Source organism: Ranitomeya variabilis, chromosome 2 (genome assembly GCF_051348905.1).
Source record: "Ranitomeya variabilis isolate aRanVar5 chromosome 2, aRanVar5.hap1, whole genome shotgun sequence".
Lineage (NCBI taxonomy): Eukaryota > Metazoa > Chordata > Amphibia > Anura > Dendrobatidae > Ranitomeya > Ranitomeya variabilis.
The window spans coordinates 239,413,569-239,434,747 of record NC_135233.1 but is presented as its reverse complement, the minus strand read 5'-3'; the positions used below and the strand labels follow the sequence as shown (position 1 = coordinate 239,434,747).

At 46.8% G+C, this 21,179-nt stretch overlaps 1 protein-coding gene and 1 long non-coding RNA gene across 21 annotated transcripts in view; one reads left to right on the top strand and one right to left on the bottom strand.

The window, feature by feature from the left end:
* Nucleotides 1-21,179, bottom strand: part of EHMT1 (euchromatic histone lysine methyltransferase 1) — a 109,788-nt gene that overhangs the window by 56,583 nt on the left and 32,026 nt on the right. For 7 of the 19 annotated variants that reach the window (XM_077284227.1, XM_077284234.1, XM_077284228.1 and 4 more), the window contains exon 1: nt 10,522-10,644. The exons of 8 other annotated variants lie outside the window; for them this stretch is intronic. In XM_077284227.1, the coding sequence (XP_077140342.1) occupies nt 10,522-10,629 (108 nt within the window). In that variant the 5' untranslated portion in view covers nt 10,630-10,644. Of the gene's footprint in view, nt 1-10,207; nt 10,274-10,521; nt 10,645-18,883; nt 19,027-19,196; nt 19,294-21,179 lie in introns of those variants that run through there. 4 more of the 19 variants (XM_077284239.1, XM_077284247.1, XM_077284233.1 and 1 more) reach the window with 4 other exon arrangements.
* The window catches only part of LOC143805227 (uncharacterized), a 34,837-nt gene continuing 31,854 nt past the window's right edge, over nt 18,197-21,179 (top strand). For both annotated transcript variants that reach the window (XR_013221202.1, XR_013221203.1), the window contains exon 1: nt 18,197-18,885. This is a non-coding gene — a long non-coding RNA (uncharacterized LOC143805227). The remainder of the gene's footprint in view (nt 18,886-21,179) is intronic.

Sequence of the window (21,179 nt, the reverse complement as noted above, 5' to 3'; positions counted from 1 at the left end):
CGAGGATAGACTGAGGTGAAGGAACCATGGGGGTGCATCTGAAAGCGAGATCATGCCAAATTTAGGTATCCAAACTCTTACCTAGCCATCTTCTGCAGACCCCAGTGTGAATATTACGCTTCACTAGCTCTACACTCAATTGAACGTCCCCTTGCAGCGCTTCTGAGACAGCCAAGCTTCTTCATACGTCTAGCAGGACCCGTCAAGGTGAGGCCTTCTAAAGGCCCCGTCTCACATAGCGAGATCGCTACCGAGATCGCTGCTGAGTCACTAGTTTTGTGACGCAACAGCGACCTCAGTAGCGATCTCGCTATGTGTGACACGTACCAGCGATCAGGCCCCTGCTGTGAGATCGCTGGTCGTGTCGGAATGGCCTGGACCTTTTTTTGGTCGTTGAGGTCCCGCTGACATCGCTGAATCGGTGTGTGTGACACCGATCCAGCGATGTCTTCACTGGTAACCAGGGTAAACATCGGGTTACTAAGCGCAGGGCCGCGCTTAGTAACCCGATGTTTACCCTGGTTACCCGGGTGCTGCAGGGGGACTTAGGCATCGTTGAAGACAGTTTCAACGATGCCGAAGTCGTTCCCCTGATCGTTGGTCGCTGGAGAGAGCTGTCTGTGTGACAGCTCCCCAGCGACCACACAGCAACAAAACAGCGACGCTGCAGCGATCAGCATCGTTGTCTGTATCGCTGCAGCGTCGCTGTGTGAGACGGGGCCTTAACACAAGCAGCTGCTATCATCTGCACATGTGTACTGAGCCTTCAGGCTCTCAGAAAGAGATATAAGATAGTAAAGGGGGAGGAATCTTACATCAGGAAAGGGCTGATAGCAGAGAACAATAGATGGCATTCATTGCACAGGAGATTATTAGATAATTAGACTTTAGGTTAGAAGCAAATGTAATCTGCAAAGAGTAGACTAGACACTGGTATCGTCTACTCTTTCTCCTTGCTACAAAAGAGGGGTTGGGTCTTGACCATTGGGAATAGTTAAAGACATAAACCAGCACAGTTGACACTATCGTACAGAGGCAGGCAACCACACGCTTCTTTCCAAGATGGGACATCGATCTTACAATCACATGCTCAAAGTTATAAAACGTGCATAGAAATTATAGGTAGGTATCAAAAATGGCAGCAGAAAGTCCTTACAGACCAATGGCTCCTTGTAGGACACAGGTGTAAACAGCAGGCTGCGGCCTAGCCAGATGAATCCTTGTAGTCCCGGCTTCTGCTCTGTCATTAAAAATGATGCCTGGTCTTGTTTTTCCGTCAAGGATTGCATGGAATTAGATCATCGCCCTCGTCCTACGCCGCCACCACCTCCCCCTCCTCCAGGCCTCTAGCGAGCATGCTCTCCTAACTCGCTGCCATTTCCCCACTGCACTGTGTACAGAGTGGATGATCGGCCATCGCCATAGTCACTGCAACCAGGTGGAAGAGATTATGACAGGCCTCCACGACCGGCAGGGAAAAAGAGACACTTGGCACAATAGCAGGACAACAGCCAAGCTCTGCGACCTCGGCTGTGGTGGCTACAAATGCACCTCCATGTATACCTCTGACTAGAAGCCCAAGACAACGCTACCGCTGCAACCCTCATCGATAGCGGAGAAAGGCACCAAAATCCGACAACTAAGACAAGTAGATTTGGTTGTTGACCAAATGCATAAAGTTTGTCATCTAACACAAACTGGTTCGTAGAGCAGAGATTATCAAATGCAGAAAAGCAGATCTTCTCGCATGTCATCTATGGGTCTACATGTAAACCCCCTACAGTAGAAGCCATAATGTCTGGTAGTGGGTCCAGTGGCCACAATTATTATTATGGAGTGTTTGGCCACCAGAAATATTGTGAACGGCAGATGACTACTTTTCATCTCCATGTCCTTGCTCAGACCATCATAACTACGACTCCTCTACTGGCTCATGGAAAGAAAGCGATCAGATGATTGATCGATCGATCGATGTGGGTCCTTCTCTTCAGAAACCCTAAAACCGCTCACACCACCAACCATCACGGTGTAGCTGCAAAATGTGGTAGTCCTTCTGACCGCCACCAGCTTCTACCAACCATTTATACCATGATGGTTGGCAAAATTACCCATTTGAGGGTTTCTGAAGAAGTAACTGCATCGATCAATCAATCATCTGATCACCGGATCGGCTTGATTGTACAAAAAAAAAAAAAGTAATCTTTCGGACCACCACCACCTTTACTAAATAATGAAGCAGATCCGATGATCAAATGATCGATGTGGGTCTTTCTTCGGAGGCCCTCAAACAGCTCATCCACGATGTGACCACAAAATACATTGTAACCCCTTCACCCCCAAGGGTGGTTTGCACGTTAATGACCAGGCCAATTTTTACAATTCTGACCACTGTCCCTTTATGAGGTTATAACTCTGGAACGCTTCAACGGATCCTGGTGATTCTGACATTGTTTTCTCGTGACATATTGTACTTCATGATAGTGGTAAAATTTCTTTGATATTACCTGCGTTTATTTGTGAAAAAAATGGAAATTTGGCGAAAATTTTGAAAATTTCGCAATTTTCCAACTTTGAATTTTTATGCAATAAAATCACAGAGATCTGTCACACAAAATACTTAATAAGTAACATTTCCCACATGTCTACTTTACATCAGCACCATTTTGGAACCAAAATTTTTTTTTGTTAGGGAGTTATAAGGGTTAAAAGTTGACCAGCAATTTCTCATTTTTACAACACCATTTTGTTTTAGGGACCACATCTCATTTGAAGTCATTTTGAGGTGTCTATATGATAGAATGGTGTCACACTTGGGTATTTTCTAAAAACTGCACCCCTCAAGGTGCTCAAAACCACATTCAAACCCTTCAGGTGTTTCACAGGAATTTTTGGAATGTTTAAATAAAAATGAACATTTAACTTTTTTTCACACAAAATTTACTTCAGCTCCAATTTGTTTTATTTTACCAAGGGTAACAGGAGAAAATGGACACCAAAAGATGTTGTACAATTTGTCCTGAGTACGCCGATACCCCATATGTGGGGGTAAACCACTGTTTGGGCGCATGACAGAGCTCGGAAGCGAAGGAGCGCCATTTGACTTTTCAATGCAAAATTGACTGGAATTGAGATGGGACGCCATGTTGCGTTTGGAGAGCCACTGATGTGCCTAAACATTGAAACCCCCCACAAGTGACACCATTATGGAAAGTAGACCCCCTAAGGAACTTATCTAGAGGTGTGGTGAGCACTTTGACCCACCAAGTGCTTCACAGAAGTTTATAATGCAGAACCGTAAAAATAAAAAATCATATTATTTCACAAAAATGATCTTTTCGCCCCCAATTTTTTATTTTCCCAAGGGTACGAGAAGAAATTGGACCCCAAAAGTTGTTGTACAATTTGTCCTGAGTACGCTGATACCCCATATGTGCGGGTAAACCACTGTTTGGGCGCATGGGAGAGCTTGGAAGGGAAGGAGCGCCGTTTGACTTTTCACTGCAAAATTGACAGGAATTGAGATGGGACGTCATGTTGCGTTTGGAGAGCCAGTGATGTGCCTAAACATTGAAACCCCCCACAAGTGACACCATTTTGGAAAGTAGACCCCCTAAGGAACTTATCTAGAGGTGTGGTGAGCACTTTGACCCACCAAGTGCTTCACAGAAATTTATAATGCAGAGCCGTAAAAATCAAACAAAAATTTTTTCCCACAAAAATTATTTTTTAACCCCCAGTTTTGTATTTTCCCGAGGGTAACAGGAGAAATTGGACCCCAAAAGTTGTTGTCCAATTTGTCCTGAGTACGCTGATACCCCATATGTGGGGGGGAACCACCGTTTGGGCGCATGGGAGGGCTTGGAAGGGATGGAGCGCCATTTGGAATGCAGACTTAGATGGAATGGTCTGCAGGCGTCACATTGCGTTTGCAGAGCCCCTAATGTACCTAAACAGTAAAAAAAAACCACAAGTGACACCATTTTGGAAAGTAGACCCCCTAAGGAACTCATCTAGATGTGTTGTGAGAGCTTTGAACCCCCAAGTGTTTCACTACAGTTTATAACGCAGAGCCGTGAAAATAAAGAAAAAAAATGTTCCCCCAAAAATTATTTTTTAGCCCCCAGTTTTGTATTTTCCCAATGGTAACAGGAGAAATTGGACCCCAAAAGGTGTTGTCCAACTTGTCTTGAGTACGCTGATACCCCATATGTGGGGGGGAACCACCGTTTGGGCGCATGGGAGGGCTCGGAAGGGAAGGAGCGCCATTTGGAATGCAGACTTAGATGGAATGGTCTGCAGGCGTCACATTGCGTTTGCAGAGCCCCTAATGTACCTAAACAGTAAAAAAAAAACACAAGTGACACCATTTTGGAAAGTAGACCCCCTAAGAAACTCATCTAGATGTGTTGTGAGAGCTTTGAACCCCCAAGTGTTTCACTACAGTTTATAACGCAGAGCCATGCAAATAAAAATATTTTTTTTTCCACAAAAATTATTTTTTAGCCCCTAGTTTTGTATTTTCCCAAGGGTAACAGGAGAAATTGGACCCCAAAAGTTGTTCTCCAATGTGTTCCGAGTACGCTGATACCCCATATGTTGGGGTAAACCCCTGTTTAGGCGCACGGGAGAGCTTGGAAGGGAAGGAGCACTGTTTTACTTTTTCAACGCAGAATTGGCTGGAATTGAAATCGGACGCCATGTCGCGTTTGGAGAGCCCCTGATGTGCCTGAACAGTGGAAACCCCCCAATTATAACTGAAACCCTAATCCAAACACACCCCTAACCCTAATCCCAACGGTAACCCTAACCACACCTCTAACCCAGACACACCCCTAACCCTAATCCCAACCCTATTCCCAACCGTAAATGTAATCCAAACCCTAACCCTAACTTAAGCCCCAACCCTAACTTTAGCCCCAACCCTAAATGTAGCCTTAACCCTAGCCCCAACCCTAACCCTAACCCTAGCCCTAACCCTAACCGGAAAATGGAAATAAATACATTTTTTAAATTTTTTTAATTTTTCCCTAACTAAGCGGGTGATGAAGGGGGGGTTTGATTTACTTTTATATCGGGTCTTTTAGCGGATTTTTATGATTGGCAGCCGTCACACACTGAAAGACGCTTTTTATTGCAAAAAATATTTTTTGCGTTACCACATTTTGAGAGCTATAATTTTTCCATATTTGAGTCCACAGAGTCATGTGAGGTCTTGTTTTTTGCGGGACGAGTTGACGTTTTTATTGGTAACATGTTCGGGCACGGGAGATTTTTTGATCGCTTTTTATTCCGATTTTTGTGAGGCAGAATGACCAAAAACCAGCTATTCATTAATTTCTTTTGGGGGAGGCGTTTATACCGTTCCGCGTTTGGTAAAATTGATAAGGCAGTTTTATTCTTCGGGTCAGTACGATTACAGCGATACCTCATTTATATCTTTTTTTATGTTTTGGCGCTTTTATACGATAAAAGCTATTTTATAGAAAAAATAATTATTTTGGCATCGCTTTATTCTGAGGACTATAACTTTTTTATTTTTTCGCTGATGATGGTGTATGGTGGCTCGTTTTTTGCAGGACAAGATGACGTTTTCAGTGGTACCATGGTTATTAATATCCGTCTTTTTGATCGCGTGTTATTCCACTTTTTGTTTGGCGGTATGAGAATAAAGCATTGTTTTTTGCCTCGTTTTTTTTTTTTTTTTACGGTGTTCACTGAAGGGGTTAACTAGTGATATAGTTTTATAGGTGGGGTCGTTACGGACGCGGCGATACTAAATATGTGTACTTTTATTGTTTGATTTCTTTTTATTTAGATAAAGAAATGTATTTATGGGAATAATTTTTTTTATTATTTATTTAGGAATTTTTTTTTTATTTTTTATTTTTTACACATGTGGACATTTTTTTTAAACTTTTTTACTGTGTCCCAGGGGGGGACATCACAGATCGGTGATCTGACAGTTTGCATAGCACTCTGTCAGATCACCGATCTGACTTAGAGCAAAGCAGGCTTACCAGCGCCTGCTCTGAGCAGGCACTCGGTAAGCCACCTCCCTCCCTGCAGGACCCGGATGCCGCGGCCATCTTGGATCCGGGACCTGCAGCGAGGAAGGAGGTAGGAGACCCTCGGAGCAACGCGATCACATCGCGTTGCTGCGGGGGTCTCAGGGAAGCACGCAGGGAGCCCCCTCCCTGCGTGATGCTTCCCTATACCGCCGGCACACCGCGATCATGTTTGATCGCGGTGTGCTGGGGGTTAATGTGCCGGGGGCGGTCCGTGACCGCTCCTGGCACATAGTGCCGGATGTCAGCTACGATAGGCAGCTGACACCCGGCCGCGAATGGCCGCACTCCCCCCGTGAGCGCGGCCGATCATGCTGGACGTACTATTCCGTCCTTGGGAAGTAGGGCCCACCCCACATGGACGGAATAGTACGTCCAATGGCAGAAAGGGGTTAAACATTAATTTTCTGAAACCTGCAGTTAGGAAAAATGGCCTGCAGGTGGCATCACACTACCCCAAAGCACATGACAGGTTCTGAACCATCAGATTTTTCGTATTATTGGACAGTCATTGAAAAAGTCTATCTTCTTTCTAAGGATGCAGCTTATTGGTGACCTGGAGTCACCTCTGGTTCCAAGTAAAAAACTGCAGCATTGACATAACTCAGACTGTACATTGTTTCCCAATGGGAGAGATTGGTGGAAACAACCTTGCAAAAATTGAAAAAAAAAATATCCAACCGTTGGGGGGGGGGGAGAAAGGTAAAATAATCTGCAAATATTACTTTTTTTTTAAAGGGATATTCCCAATTATTATACAATGGAGTAAATACGCTCAGTTATGGGGTCAATTCTTCATCATTTTTACTGTCAAAGTGGCACTGGTGTACAGGGAGCTGCTCCATTCACATACATAGGGCTGTGTTGCACTTCCCTACACTGCAGATAGATGGCAGTGCTGCTGCGGAGGGGAAAAAATGCTGCTGCCCCTGTTCTTTTGCAAAGACCCGACAACCAGACCCCTTCTGATCAGTAAGTAAAATACCATATATACAGTCTATATATACAGTATATATATATATATATATATATACAGTATCAGTATCAGTGACACACATACCTCTCTGTGTTCATCAGCTCATTAAATACATTTACATTTGACCAGCTTGATTTTCCTGAAATTGCCTGCGTCCCCGACAACCAATGTGCGAAAATTTTACACGGGCCACCTAGTATACCTTATTTCAGATGTATAGAAAAGAGTCCATTTTTGCCTTTACGCACGGTATTTTAACATGGAAGCCCTACATAACCCATATACCACTGTGCACCTATATACTAGCAAAGGTCTTCAAAGGTATACGTCAGTAAATCCTCCCGGATGTCAAGGGAAGGCTGAAATGTGATGTGAACAGAGCCGAAGGCGGCAGGTAATCCTCCTTAGCTGCATGCCAGCGACAGGAGATAAGGATGTATATGGTGCGAGCCACGAGAAGCAGCCCAAGGAAATTTTCATTATTTGCATTAGGACCCATGAGGCCTAAACCCTCAAGCGAGGAGGAAGGAAAAAAAAAATTGGAAAGCTCTGGAGAGGATCAGAGATATTGTGGTTAAACTTTTGACAAAAAATAGAAAACATGGAAAAGAAATGCATACAGTATGAGACGCTCTATGTCAGGAAATATGAATTTATTTTTTTTTCAACAAGACTAAAGAAAAGAAAAAAATAAAGTGGTTTCTTCCCTCGACCTAGATTAATCGCCGTTACGTAGAAGACCTCCAGGGCCACCAACGATCAGGGAGGCTGTACCCAGTACTGTAGGGCCGTGCTGATCTGGGCTGGTCAGACCACGACGGATCCAACACCAGCCAGACTAAGACATAATGATAAACCATAGCAATCGGACCTATCCTGAGCCTGGAATGGGAAAACCATGACTGCCGTTTTCCCAGAAATGGCTCCATGCCCGTCCGTAGGTTGTGTGTGGTATTGCAGCTCCATTCAATACCTTGTAAAACCCTTAGACAGGTGGGGCACTATTATATGGAGAAAGCCGCCATGTTTTTCCATTTCTGTGCACTAGTGGCACCTTCTATGGCCGCACCCATGCCATGCTCTCTCCTGAGGAACCCCAGATCTATCGATACACACAGAAAATTCCACCCTGATCTTGCAAGTCAGTGTGAAGAGTGATGGCTGGTGCATGCATTATACCCATCCCGAACTCAAGGTGGAAAATGTGAGAGCGTTTCCCCTGCAGTCTCCTGGGATCCCGACCTTCTCCTTCCCTGAAGCTCAGATCTCTTATTGCTCAAAATCTGCAGACATGATGCCAACAATGGCCTGCAACATTTCCAATGCTCAAGCCCCATGGTTCCTCGCCTCCTAAAAAGTGTGACAGTGCAAAAAAAATTAAAAATAGCCACATATTTCGACATGCCCTGAAGATTTCACAACACAAGGCCTGGATGGCACAATGCTCTGTACCTGGAGTGATGCCCCATCCAAGCGCACAGACTGTGCCAAGATGTGAGTGCAGACATGTGCACCGCTCGTGTGTGACGGGGCTCCCTCTACTGGCCAAGTGGGCACACTGGAGACCATTTCGAGTCGGCTCGGATCAGCAGCCATTTCACAGACCTTGCATTGTCTCCTACTGCAAAGCCAAAGATCTCAGGTTTCCTCCATCTGCAGTCTATGAGAATACTTATAGATGAATCCCTACGTCATCATAATGGGCTCATAATTTCCTAGCAAAACAGACACTGGCAAAAAAATCGAGCAATGCACCTCCAATGCATCAATATCAGCGATGACGGCGGCCTTCCCCCTAATATCTTCCAAGAACAAGCTCAATGTGTGGCCCCTAGAGGATCACATAGGAGAATCCAAGATAATGGGATTATCCATAGTGACATTGGGGTGGAGAGGGGAAGACCAGATCTAAAGGAGCCCTCCGATGAGCGTCTGCCATGGGCAAAGGGTCCTCTGCGCTCGTATTGATCCTCTGCCGGGTGCCAGGTTATCACATCAAATATTAATGCTGCAACTGCAATTCTGTTCAGTCACACACACAATGTCCGCATCCATCATGCATCCAGCAAATCCGGGGGACACCGCCATCTGCCGCTTCAGCAATTCTTCACACAGTGGATATAGATAAAGCGTTGAATGGTTGCAATTATCAGGAAGGTATGGAAAGAAAGGAAAAGGAGGAGGGAACGGTGCAAAGAAACACCATGGAAACTGCTGGAGACTTCTGCCCTACTTTTTGCAAATATAAAATACATAATTAAAGCGAGGAGAGGAATTCGTAGCTGCGTGGCAGTGGGAAACGTCGGCGTCCAGACTGACGAGATCTGAGGACTGTAACCCCAGGTCATATTCATCTCCGGTCCTCCAGGAGACCCCCTACCACCATGGGTCACGAATAAGGCCAGGCTTTCATTCTGTGGCTGATCCATGCCCACGTGATGAAGAATGGTCACTAGGTTCTGCGGGCATTGGCCACCACTTGCGGGTGTGGTAGCTGCAGCATGAATAGCCAACTTAAGGGTTTCTCATCCCAGCCTGACCTGTCTGTCTGGGCTTAATATGGACCAGTACATCATTGTGTGAATCAGCCTTTAGGAAGTTAGTAGAAATATAGGATAATTTGTGGGGGGCTGCGATCATCGCTTTGTTCCCATGGGGCACTACAGATCTCTGTTCTACAGAATGGTGGGGTTCCCAACAATCGGACCGCCACCGATCTTCAAATTATCACCGTTCATGCAGAAACGCGCATTGCGTGCTGACAACCATAACCAATTTATATCAGAAGGTCCTATACAGCGCTTGTCCCGATAGGACCACCATGAATCCTGTGCTGTACCATCGCCGCATTCTCACGGGGTATTTCAACACCTCGTTCTCAAGATTGGTGCTCAAACTCCCAATGACCGGCAAGTTATCACCTGCCCTGCGGACACTGTACACTGCATTTTAGGTGCACGGTCACAGTGTGATCTCCAAACCTTCTGGAAGCTACAGCTCTCAGCATGCCCTGATACTAGAAGTCTCCAGACGCCCAAATTAAATGTCCTCCATGTCAGTAAACCTATTTTTGCAGCAGACTGCACGCTCCCATACAGAGGCAACCAGTAAAGAAAAGCAAATGTTCAGCGAATGATGCCTCTCTACAATGTCATGTGTACAATACCTTCAATGGGAAAAGTGCAAAAAGAGCCTCAACTTCTGGAACAAGCGGCATCATGGGAGCTACAATGCAAGCCTATAGCAAAAACTAGACGAGACTTTCCCCAATTAAAGGTCTCCTAGACATGCATAACGTGAGCCCAGAAGGCTATGGATTGCACCTAGGAAGGTAGGAACCCATCCAAGCCATAAGTGAGGTCTTCTCCTAGATGAAGGTATCTACACATGGTGCAGAGTCAAAGTCAAATGACAAAAGAAGCTAAGTCCCAGGACTCCTCACGACCTTACAAAGAGAAGATCTGGCTTTTCAGCCCCTACCAGACTCGTACAGTCATTACGTCTGCCCCTGGGCGAGTCACCAGACGTGCAGGCCTGTGAGAGACGGCTAACGTGTCCTGCCTTTTTTCCCCTTCTTCCTTGGCCCATGAAGCCTCTGCACTGGGTCACGTGACCTAGCTCCCTCTATAGGTAAAACAGAGGCATTAACAATAAAAAAAATAAATAAAATAATCATGTGTGGAGAACCATTTCACATCAGCAGCCATCTCCGGTGATTGCAAGGAAAACCACAAGAATCCTCGCCTGGTGTGCAAAGAGCCGAGGTGGCTGAGGAGGACGGTGCAAGAGAGACAACTTATGGCAAAAGCAGCAGAAGCGGGGATTGCTAAATGTCTGAGAATGGGAAAAAAATGACTGCGTAATCCAATAATGATATCCATCATTAGCAATGCATCATGAGAAGCTGTAAACTACTGATAAGTGGGGTGGGGGTCCCAATGTAGACCCCATCTGTGCACAGTGACCAGGTCACACTGGATGCCTGCTCATGGCGCTGCTCTTCTGGCCTCCATCTCTAGACCTTGTATACTATGGCAGCCTCCTTGTGGACATCCCTCAGCTCTCAACCGCTAGGGAAAGGGCATGGTATCAGCAGGCAACTGCCAAGCAATTGATGGCTGACGATGGGGTGGGCGCAAGATGAAGGACAGTGGGGAGTGCACGACGCCTGTCTATATCTTACAGGAGGCATCTCACACCTCAATGCAGAATGGTTTGGCAGACAGTCTGATGTGTATGTTTGGGGGGTCCCTGGCGGATGACGTTGGCGGAGCTAAGGATCCGGCACATTCAATTTCAGTCTGGAGATCGTTTTGTTCTCCCAGAAGTAGTAAACCACCGCCCGGTGTGCCATAAAGGTCACAGGAGCACTCCTGTGCTGTGTATGGGAGAGACAGCCGAGGTGGATGGCGGGCAATCAATCCCCAGGTACAGACAGCATACAATTGTGCGCCATTTGTGCTTATGTCCGGTAATATAGCTGAAAAAAGGGGCAGCACCGCTTACCTATACCAACATCTTTGCTATAAGGGCTGGCTGCATCCTGGAGTGCATTTGTTCAGAGACCTGGGCAGGTAAGTGGTGCTGCCCCTTATCAGCTGTATTTTTGGGGGATTTTTAGCTCTCTTTTGTGGCTTTGCTACTAAGTTTATGCCTTGCATGTTTTTAGGTGACCAAATACTTATTTTCCACCATAATTTGCAAAATAAATCTTGCCAAATCAGACAAGGTGATTTCTAGATTTGTTTTCTCATTTTGACTCTCATAGTGGTGGTCTACCTATGATGTAAATTACAGGCCTCTCTCATCTTTTCAAGTGGGAGAACTTGCACAATTGGTGGCTGACGATACTTTTTTCCCCCACTGCAGAATTCCCACAGAAACCTCAACGGAGACCATCACATGAATGAAGCCGATAGTCACTGTGGACACCTTCTGGCCTCTGTCCCAGCAGTGGTAATTTTTTTTGCCTCATGTCACAGCAGACAGCACAGGATGGGTGTGAACCTGGCATTAAGGTACCGTTACACTTAACGACTTACCAACGATCACGACCAGCGATACGACCTGGCCGTGATCGTTGGTAAGTCGTTGTGTGGTCGCTGGGGAGCTGTCACACAGACAGCTCTCTCCAGCGACCAACGATCAGGGGAACGACTTCGGCATCGTTGAAACTGTCTTCAACGATGCCGAAGTCCCCGGGTAACCAGGGTAACCATCGGGTTACTAAGAGCAGGGCCGCGCTTAGTAACCCGATATTTACCCTGGTTACAAGTGAACACATCGCTGGATCGGTGTCACACACGCCGATCCAGCGATGACAGCGGGTGATCAGCGACCAAATAAAGGTCCTGATTAGGGTTGAGCGAAACGGGTCGTTAATTTTCATAAGTCGCCGACTTTTGGCAAAGTCGGCGTCTCATGAAACCCGACCCGATCCCTGTGTGGGGTCGGCCATGCGGTACGCGATCTAGGCGCGAAAGTCGCGTTTCGTATGACGCGTTTAGCGCCATTTTTGCAGCCAATGAAGGAGCGGTAGAGTGCTGACGTAGGTGTTAGGGGGCGTACACAACAACAGGTATTTTTTTTTGCGTGCATTACAGCGATGTGCAAAGTGTAAAATGAGGAGAGAGAGAGAGAGAGATAGATTCAAAAAATAATATTAAAAAAATTTTGAAACCCGACTTTTCACGGTGGTCGGCCGATTACACTCGACTTTTAAAAAACTAAAGGTCGCTCAACCCTAGTCCTGATTACTCCCTACGACCAACGATGATCGTTGGTCGCTGTCACACTATAACGAGATCGTTAGCGGGATCGTTGCTACGTCACAAAAAGCGTGACGTTGCAACGATATCGTTAACAAAATCATTATGTGTGAAGGTACCTTTACTCTTCAATGCTTCATGTTACCTACTTTTTAGAATCCCTACAGCTTCATCCCCATCACTTCACGCTCTACATTAAGTCACTACTGTCTTCTCCCCATCACAGCACGCTCTACGTTCAGTCCGTCTTCTCCCTATCACAGCACGCTCTACGTTCAGTCCGTCTTCTCCCTATCACAGAACGCTCTACTTTCTGTCCCCACTATCTTCTCCCTATCACAGCAGGCTCTACGTTTAGTACTTTTGGTCTTCTCCTTATCGCAGCACGCTCTACGTTCAGTCCCCACTATCTTCTCCCTATCACAGCACAATCTACGTTCAGTCCCTACTGTCTTCTCCCTATCGCAGCACGCTCTACGTTCAGTCCCTACTGTCTTCTCCCTATCGCAGCACGCTCTACGCTCAGTCCCTACTGTCTTCTCCCTATCGCAGCACGCTCTACGTTCAGTCCCTACTGTCTTCTCCCTATCGCAGCACGTTCTACGTTCAGTCCCTACTGTCTTCTCCCTATCGCAGCACGCTCTACGTTCAGTCCCTACCATCTTCTCCCTATCACAGCACGCTCTACGTTCAATCCCTACCATCTTCTCCCTATCACAGCACGCTCTACGTTCAGTCCCTACTGTCTTCTCCCTACCACAGCACGCTCTACGTTCAGTCCCCACTATCTTCTCCCTATCACAGCACGCTCTACGTTCAGTCCCCACTATCTTCTCCCTATCACAGCACGCTCTACGTTCGGTCCCCACTATCTTCTCCCTATCACAGCAGGCTCTACGTTCAGTACTTATGGTCTTCTCCCTATCACAGCACGCTCTACGTTCAATCGCTACTGTCTTCTCCCTATCACAGCACGCTCTACGTTCAATCCCTACCATCTTCTCCCTATCACAGCACGCGCTACGTTCAATCCCTACAGTCTTCTCCCTATCACAGCACGCTCTAAGTTCAATCCCTACTGTCTTCTCCCTATCACAGCACAATCTACGTTCAGTCCCTACTGTCTTCCCCCCATCACAGCACGCTCTACGTTCAGTCCCCACTATCTTCTCCCTATCACAGCACGCTCTACGTTCAGTCCCCACTATCTTCTCCCTATCACAGCACGCTCTACTTTCTTTGCCACTATCTTCTCCCTATCACAGCAGGCTCTACGTTCAGTACTTATGGTCTTCTCCCTATCACAGCACAATCTACGTTCAGTCCCTACTGTCTTCTCCTTATTACAGCAAGCTCTACGTTCAGTACTTACTGCCTTCTCCCTATCACAGCACGCTCTACGTTCAGCCCCTACTGTCTTCTCCCTATCACAGCACGCTCTACGTTCAGCCCCTACTGTCTTCTCACTATCACAGCACGCTCTACGTTCAGCCCCTACTGTCTTCTCACTATCACAGCACAATCTACGTTCAGTCCCTACTGTCTTCTCCCTATTACAGCACGCTCTACGTTCAGTACCTACTGTCTTCTCCCTATCACAGTACGCTCTACATTCAGCCCCTACTGTATTCTCCTCATCACAGCACGCTCTACGTTCAATCCCTACAGTCTTCTCCCTATCACAGCACAATCTACGTTCAGTCCCTGTCTTCTCCATATCACAGCACGCTCTACGTTCAGTCCCTACCATCTTCTCCCTATCACAGCACGCTCTACGTTCAGTCCCTACCATCTTCTCCCTATCACAGCACGCTCTACGTTCAATCCCTACAGTCTTCTCCCTATCACAGCACGCTCTACGTTCAGTCCCTATTGTCTTCTCCCTATCACAGCATGCTCTACGTTCAGTCCCTACTGTCTTCTCCCTATCACAGCACGCTCTACGTTCAGTCCCTCTTGTCTTCTCCCTATCACAGCACGCTCTACGTTTAGTCCCTACTGTCTTCTCCCTATCACAGCACGCTCTAAGTTTAGTCCCTACTATTTCTCTCTATCACAGCACGCTCAACCTAAAGTCCCTAATATCTTCTCCCTATCACAGCACGCTCTACGTTCAATCCCTGTCTTCTCCCTATCACAGCACAATCTACGTTCAGTCCCTACTGTCTTCTCCTTATTACAGCAAGCTCTACGTTCAGTACTTACTGCCTTCTCCCTATCACAGAACGCTCTACGTTCAGCCCCTACTGTCTTCTCCCTATCACAGCACGCTCTACGTTCAGCCCCTACTGTCTTCTCACTATCACAGCACAATCTACGTTCAGTCCCTACTGTCTTCTCCCTATTACAGCACGCTCTACGTTCAGTACCTACTGTCTTCTCCCTATCACAGTACGCTCTACATTCAGCCCCTACTGTCTTCTCCTCATCACAGCACGCTCTACGTTCAATCCCTACAGTCTTCTCCCTATCACAGCACAATCTACATTCAGTCCCTACTGTCTTCTCCCTATCACAGCACGCTCTACGTTCAGTCCCTGTCTTCTCCATATCACAGCACGCTCTACGTTCAGTCCCTACCATCTTCTCCCTATCACAGCACGCTCTACGTTCAATCCCTACAGTCTTCTCCCTACCACAGCACGCTCTACGTTCAGTCCCTATTGTCTTCTCCCTATCACAGCATGCTCTACATTCAGTCCCTACTGTCTTCTCCCTATCACAGCACGCTCTACGTTCAGTCCCTCTTGTCTTCTCCCTATCACAGCACGCTCTACGTTTAGTCCCTACTGTCTTCTCCCTATCACAGCACGCTCTACGTTTAGTCCCTACTATTTCTCTCTATCACAGCACGCTCAACCTAAAGTCCCTACTGTCTTCTCCCTATCGCAGCACGCTCTACGTTCAATCCATACTGTCTTCTCCCTATTGCAGCACGCTCTACGTTCAATCCATACTGTCTTCTCCCTATCGCAGCACGCTCTACGTTCAATCCCTACAGTCTTCTCCCTACCACAGCACGCTCTACGTTCAGTCCCTATTGTCTTCTCCCTATCACAGCATGCTCTACATTCAGTCCCTACTGTCTTCTCCCTATCACAGCACGCTCTACGTTCAGTCCCTCTTGTCTTCTCCCTATCACAGCACGCTCTACGTTTAGTCCCTACTGTCTTCTCCCTATCACAGCACGCTCTACGTTTAGTCCCTACTATTTCTCTCTATCACAGCACGCTCAACCTAAAGTCCCTAATATCTTCTCCCTATCACAGCACGCTCTACGTTCAGTCCCTACTGTCTTCTCCCTATCGCAGCACGCTCTACGTTCAATCCATACTGTCTTCTCCCTATCACAGCACGCTCTACGTTCAGTCCCTACTGTCTTCACCCTATCACAGCACGCTCTACGTTCAGTCCCTACTGTCTTCTCCCTATCACAGCACGCTCTATGTTCAGTCCCTACTGTCTTCTCCCTATCACAGCACGCTCTATGTTCAGCCCCTACTGTCTTCTCCCTATCACAGCACGCTCTACTTTCTGTCCCCACTATATTCTCCCTATCACAGCACGCTCTACGTTCAGTCCCTACTATCTTCTCCCTATCACAGAACGCTCTACGTTCAGCCCCTACTGTCGTCTCCCTATCACAGCACGCTCTACGTTCAGTCCCTACTGTCTTCTCCCCATCACAGCACACTCTACGTTCAGTCCCTACTGTCTTCACCCTATCACAGCACGCTCTACGTTCAGTCCCTACTGTCTTCACCCTATCACAGCACGCTCTACGTTCAGTCCCTACTGTCTTCTCCCCATCACAGCACGCTCTATGTTCAGTCCCTGTCTTCTCCATATCACAGCACGCTCTACGTTCAGTCCCTATTGTCTTCTCCCTATCACAGCATGCTCTACATCCAGTCCCTACTGTCTTCTCCCTATCACAGCACGCTATACGTTCAGTCCCTACTGTCTTCTCCCTATCACAGCACGCTCTACGTTTAGTCCCTACTGTCTTCTCCCTATCACAGCACGCTCTACGTGTAGTCTCTACTATTTCTCTCTATCACAGCACGCTCAACCTAAAGTCCATAATATCTTCTCCCTATCACAGCACGCTCTACGTTCAGTCCCTACCGTCTTCTCCCTATCACAGCACGCTCTACGTTCAGTCCCTACCGTCTTCTCCCTATCACAGCACGCTCTACGTTAAAGACCTACTGTCTTCTCCCTATCACAGCACGCTCTACGTTCAGTCCCTACTATCTTCTCCCTATCACAGCACGCTCTACGTTCAGCCCCTACTGTCTTCTCCCTATCACAGCACGCTCTACGTTCAGTCCCTACTATCTTCTCCCTATCACAGCACGCTCTACGTTCAGTCCCTACTGTCTTCTCCCTATCACAGCACGCTCTATGTTCAGTCCCTCCCTACTGTCTTCTCCCTATCACAGCACGCTCTACTTTCTGTCCCCACTATATTCTCCCTATCACAGCACGCTCTACGTTCAGTCACTCCTGTCTTCTCCCTATCACAGCACGCTCTACGTTCAGTCCCTACTATCTTCTCCCTATCACAGCACGCTCTATGTTCAGTCCCTCCCTACTGTCTTCTCCCTATCACAGCACGCTCTACTTTCTGTCCCCACTATATTCTCCCTATCACAGCACGCTCTACGTTCAGTCCCTACTATCTTCTCCCTATCACAGAACGCTCTACGTTCAGCCCCTACTGTCGTCTCCCTATCACAGCACGCTCTACGTTCAGTCCCTACTGTCTTCTCCCCATCACAGCACGCTCTACGTTCAGTCCATAGTCTCTTCTCCCTATCACAGCACACTCTACGTTCAGTCCCTACTGTCTTCACCCTATGACAGCACGCTCTACGTTCAGTCCCTACTGTCTTCACCCTATCACAGCACGCTCTACGTTCAGTCCCTACTGTCTTCTCCCTATCACAGCACGCTCTATGTTCAGTCCTTACTGTCTTCTCCCTATCACAGCACGCTCTACGTTCAGCCCCTACTGTCTTCTCCCTATCACAGCACGCTCTACTTTCTGTCCCCACTATATTCTCCCTATCACAGCACGCTCTACGTTCAGTCACTCCTGTCTTCTCTCTATCACAGCATGCTCTACGTTCAGTCCCTACTATCTTCTCCCTATCACAGCACGCTCTACGTTCAGTCCCTACTGTCTTCTCCCTATCACAGCACGCTCTACTTTCTGTCCCCACTATATTCTCCCTATCACAGCACGCTCTACGTTCAGTCACTCCTGTCTTCTCCCTATCACAGCACGCTCTACGTTCAGCCCCTACTGTCTTCTCCCTATCACAGCACGCTCTACTTTCTGTCCCCACTATATTCTCCCTATCACAGCACGCTCTACGTTCAGTCACTCCTGTCTTCTCTCTATCACAGCATGCTCTACGTTCAGTCCCTACTATCTTCTCCCTATCACAGCACGCTCTACGTTCAGCCCCTACTGTCTTCTCCCTATCACAGCACGCTCTACTTTCTGTCCCCACTATATTCTCCCTATCACAGCACGCTCTACGTTCAGTCACTCCTGTCTTCTCCCTATCACAGCACGCTCTACGTTCAGTCCATAGTCTCTTCTCCCTATCACAGCACACTCTACGTTCAGTCCCTACTGTCTAACTTCATGCTCTATATTGAGTCCCTACTACCTTCTCCGTAACACATTCTGCTCGATCACTTTTTTTCAGTGGATTTTCCACATTAACCTGAATAGGAAAAACACAAACACGTGTGATTCCACACATAACAACCTTAGCAAATACTTCACTTCCAGCTATAAAAAGAAAAGTGAAATAAAGCACCAAAACAGGCTGCATGTGATAACCATATCTGTATCCTTCCCCAAACACAGTCACTGCCCATGTGTGATCTTGGGCCTTTGTGTCATAGTGGGAAAAGATCTGCTCGGTCTAGTTGAGTCATAATGGATGGCCTCCGACATTGGATGTCTTGAAAATCCGTGGGGCCATCTATGTGGAATATAGGGAATGCTTCACATCAGCATGCAGAAAAAACGGCTACAAAATTGGAGCATTTACCGGTGAGTAGTAAATAAATCCATTCCCTGCACCTGCTGGAAGGCAGACAGCTGCAGACACCACGGCATTTAATGTCTGGCAGCTTTCCCGACATTGCAAAACATAAAAAGGTGGGATCTGACGCCAATTCCTTCCTCCTCCAAGTTAGAAGTCACCATGGCCAAGAGCAGTCATCTACACACATACCCATGCAAGGCTAGAGTGCCCGCTTTGCCATGCTGTAGCATACCACCTCTTATCTCCTCAGGGGCCTCTGTCCTCACTTCAATGTCCAAAAATTGCTCTGGTTTCCCATCGAAATGCATTGTCCTACCTGGTCCAGGCCTACAAGAAGCTTCACACACGTTCCAGACACTGTGGGTGCAGCCAGACTTGGGGCATGCTCAGTGCACACAGATTCTCAGCCATTGCACGGCGATCAACAGTAACAAAAAAAAAAAAAAAAAAAAAAGAAGAAAGAAAAAGGAGGAAGTGTCATTGCAATGAATATCAGATAATCCACCAGCTGTAACGTCAACCTACAGACCGGTGGCCTGGCAATTACACCGCCACGTGCTGCTCCCTGGAAGCTTCAGCAATGATTTCCAGGCCGTCCTTCCTAAATCCAAGAGTTTCTTGCAGCCAGGAGCCACATTCCAGCAGCGTGCACTACAATCCCACACAATGCCGAGCCGCCCGCCCAGTGCACACACGTCCATTGTGTCAGACCTTCTAAACAAAGGACATTTGCAAAAAAAAAAAAAAATGCCTCCAGATCTTCAATTTGCACAATAAACATGAGTAGTTTGCAACCTGTAATGTAACCCCCAGTATGCCCTCACCACTTCTAGTATGCTGTGAGTTGTAGTTCCATAGCAGGCTGCACGAGCCGCAGCTGCCGGGCTCACAAGTTGTAAACTATATTTTCTTAATGGCACATTTTTGGCAGCCGCAGATACGACGGTTTCCTTGACAACAATGGTTAAAAATTTCAGAAATCTTCCGAAGGTTAATTTTTTTTCCCCTATTGAATATCTTGGAGGAAACAGGAGTGTTAACACGGAGGAGACGTGTACCCCAAGGGGCAACGACTTTAGACAGAAGTTCCCTTAGGTGTTGAAAAGTACCCTCAAAAACTTAGAAGGGTTTTCCGTAAGAGTTGGAGCCAATTGATTCGAAGGACCGGGTCAATAATGTGTGGCCACTGAACGGGAGCCGTAAGGAAGGCATCATCTCACCAGATGTGGCTTCCATTTTCATTAGCTGGTCATATCAACATCCACAATCCACAACGAGGCCAGCTAATCAAAGACAAGCCGGGGATGCCATGAAGTAAGAGATGATTCTCATGGTTCCCATCTTTTGGCCACAGATTACTGGTCGTTTTTATCGATTCGCACCAACACTTGGTTGTCTGTCATTGCTCACTTCCAAATTGGAAGGGTAGAAGCGCTAATGACATTGCGCCTGCACATGCCCGCCAGGATGCATGCGTGATCGGCAGGTAGCATCCATCTATTCTACTCTAATGGACAGGGCTGTGGAGTCGGAGGTTTGGCTTACCAACTCCACAGCCCTGCTAATGGACGGGAGCAGTACCAGACAACGCCTTCAGCAGTTTTCCACAGGTACCAAGCAAGGGAAAGCTGCCCCTTCTCTCTCCTACAAAGGTGGGATGAAACACTAAACCTCTCTGCCCTCCCAATACTTAATTTTATTATTGACCCCCATTATATATACACCCCTATTGTGTATACATTTTTAGGAGAAAAAAAAATGAAATACATTCTTAATTTGTAAGTCTTATGATACAATTATACAACCAGAATCGAAAAATCACCACACATATAATAAAATACTTCTAAAGATGGATTGGAACTTGGATCACAAAAGATCTTCAACCGACAGCCCAAGAACATATTTAACCACAGAACAGATTTTACACCACCTGCTTTCTGACAACCAGATTTGTTGAAAAACTGAATATTCTGGGTTGGCTTTTCCCAGATATTGTCGGACATTAATAAAAAGTCATTCATGCAAATCTCAAGAACTGCGACCCACCCATAGGTGAGATCGATCGGGATTTATGGTCTTCACTTAAAGTTATGGTGAAAGCTAAGTTTCTCCTTCAGGAGAGTGCAACGATGGCATATGCAGACTTATAGGCCATGAATTTCTCCTTTGGGAAAATGTCAAGTTTGCAAATGGAGACTTATAGGCCATGCAACGTTCTCTGGAAAATGAGAAGTTGGCATATGGAGACTTATAGGCCATGAATTGCTCTCTGGCAAAATGAATGCAAATATCCTCTTGA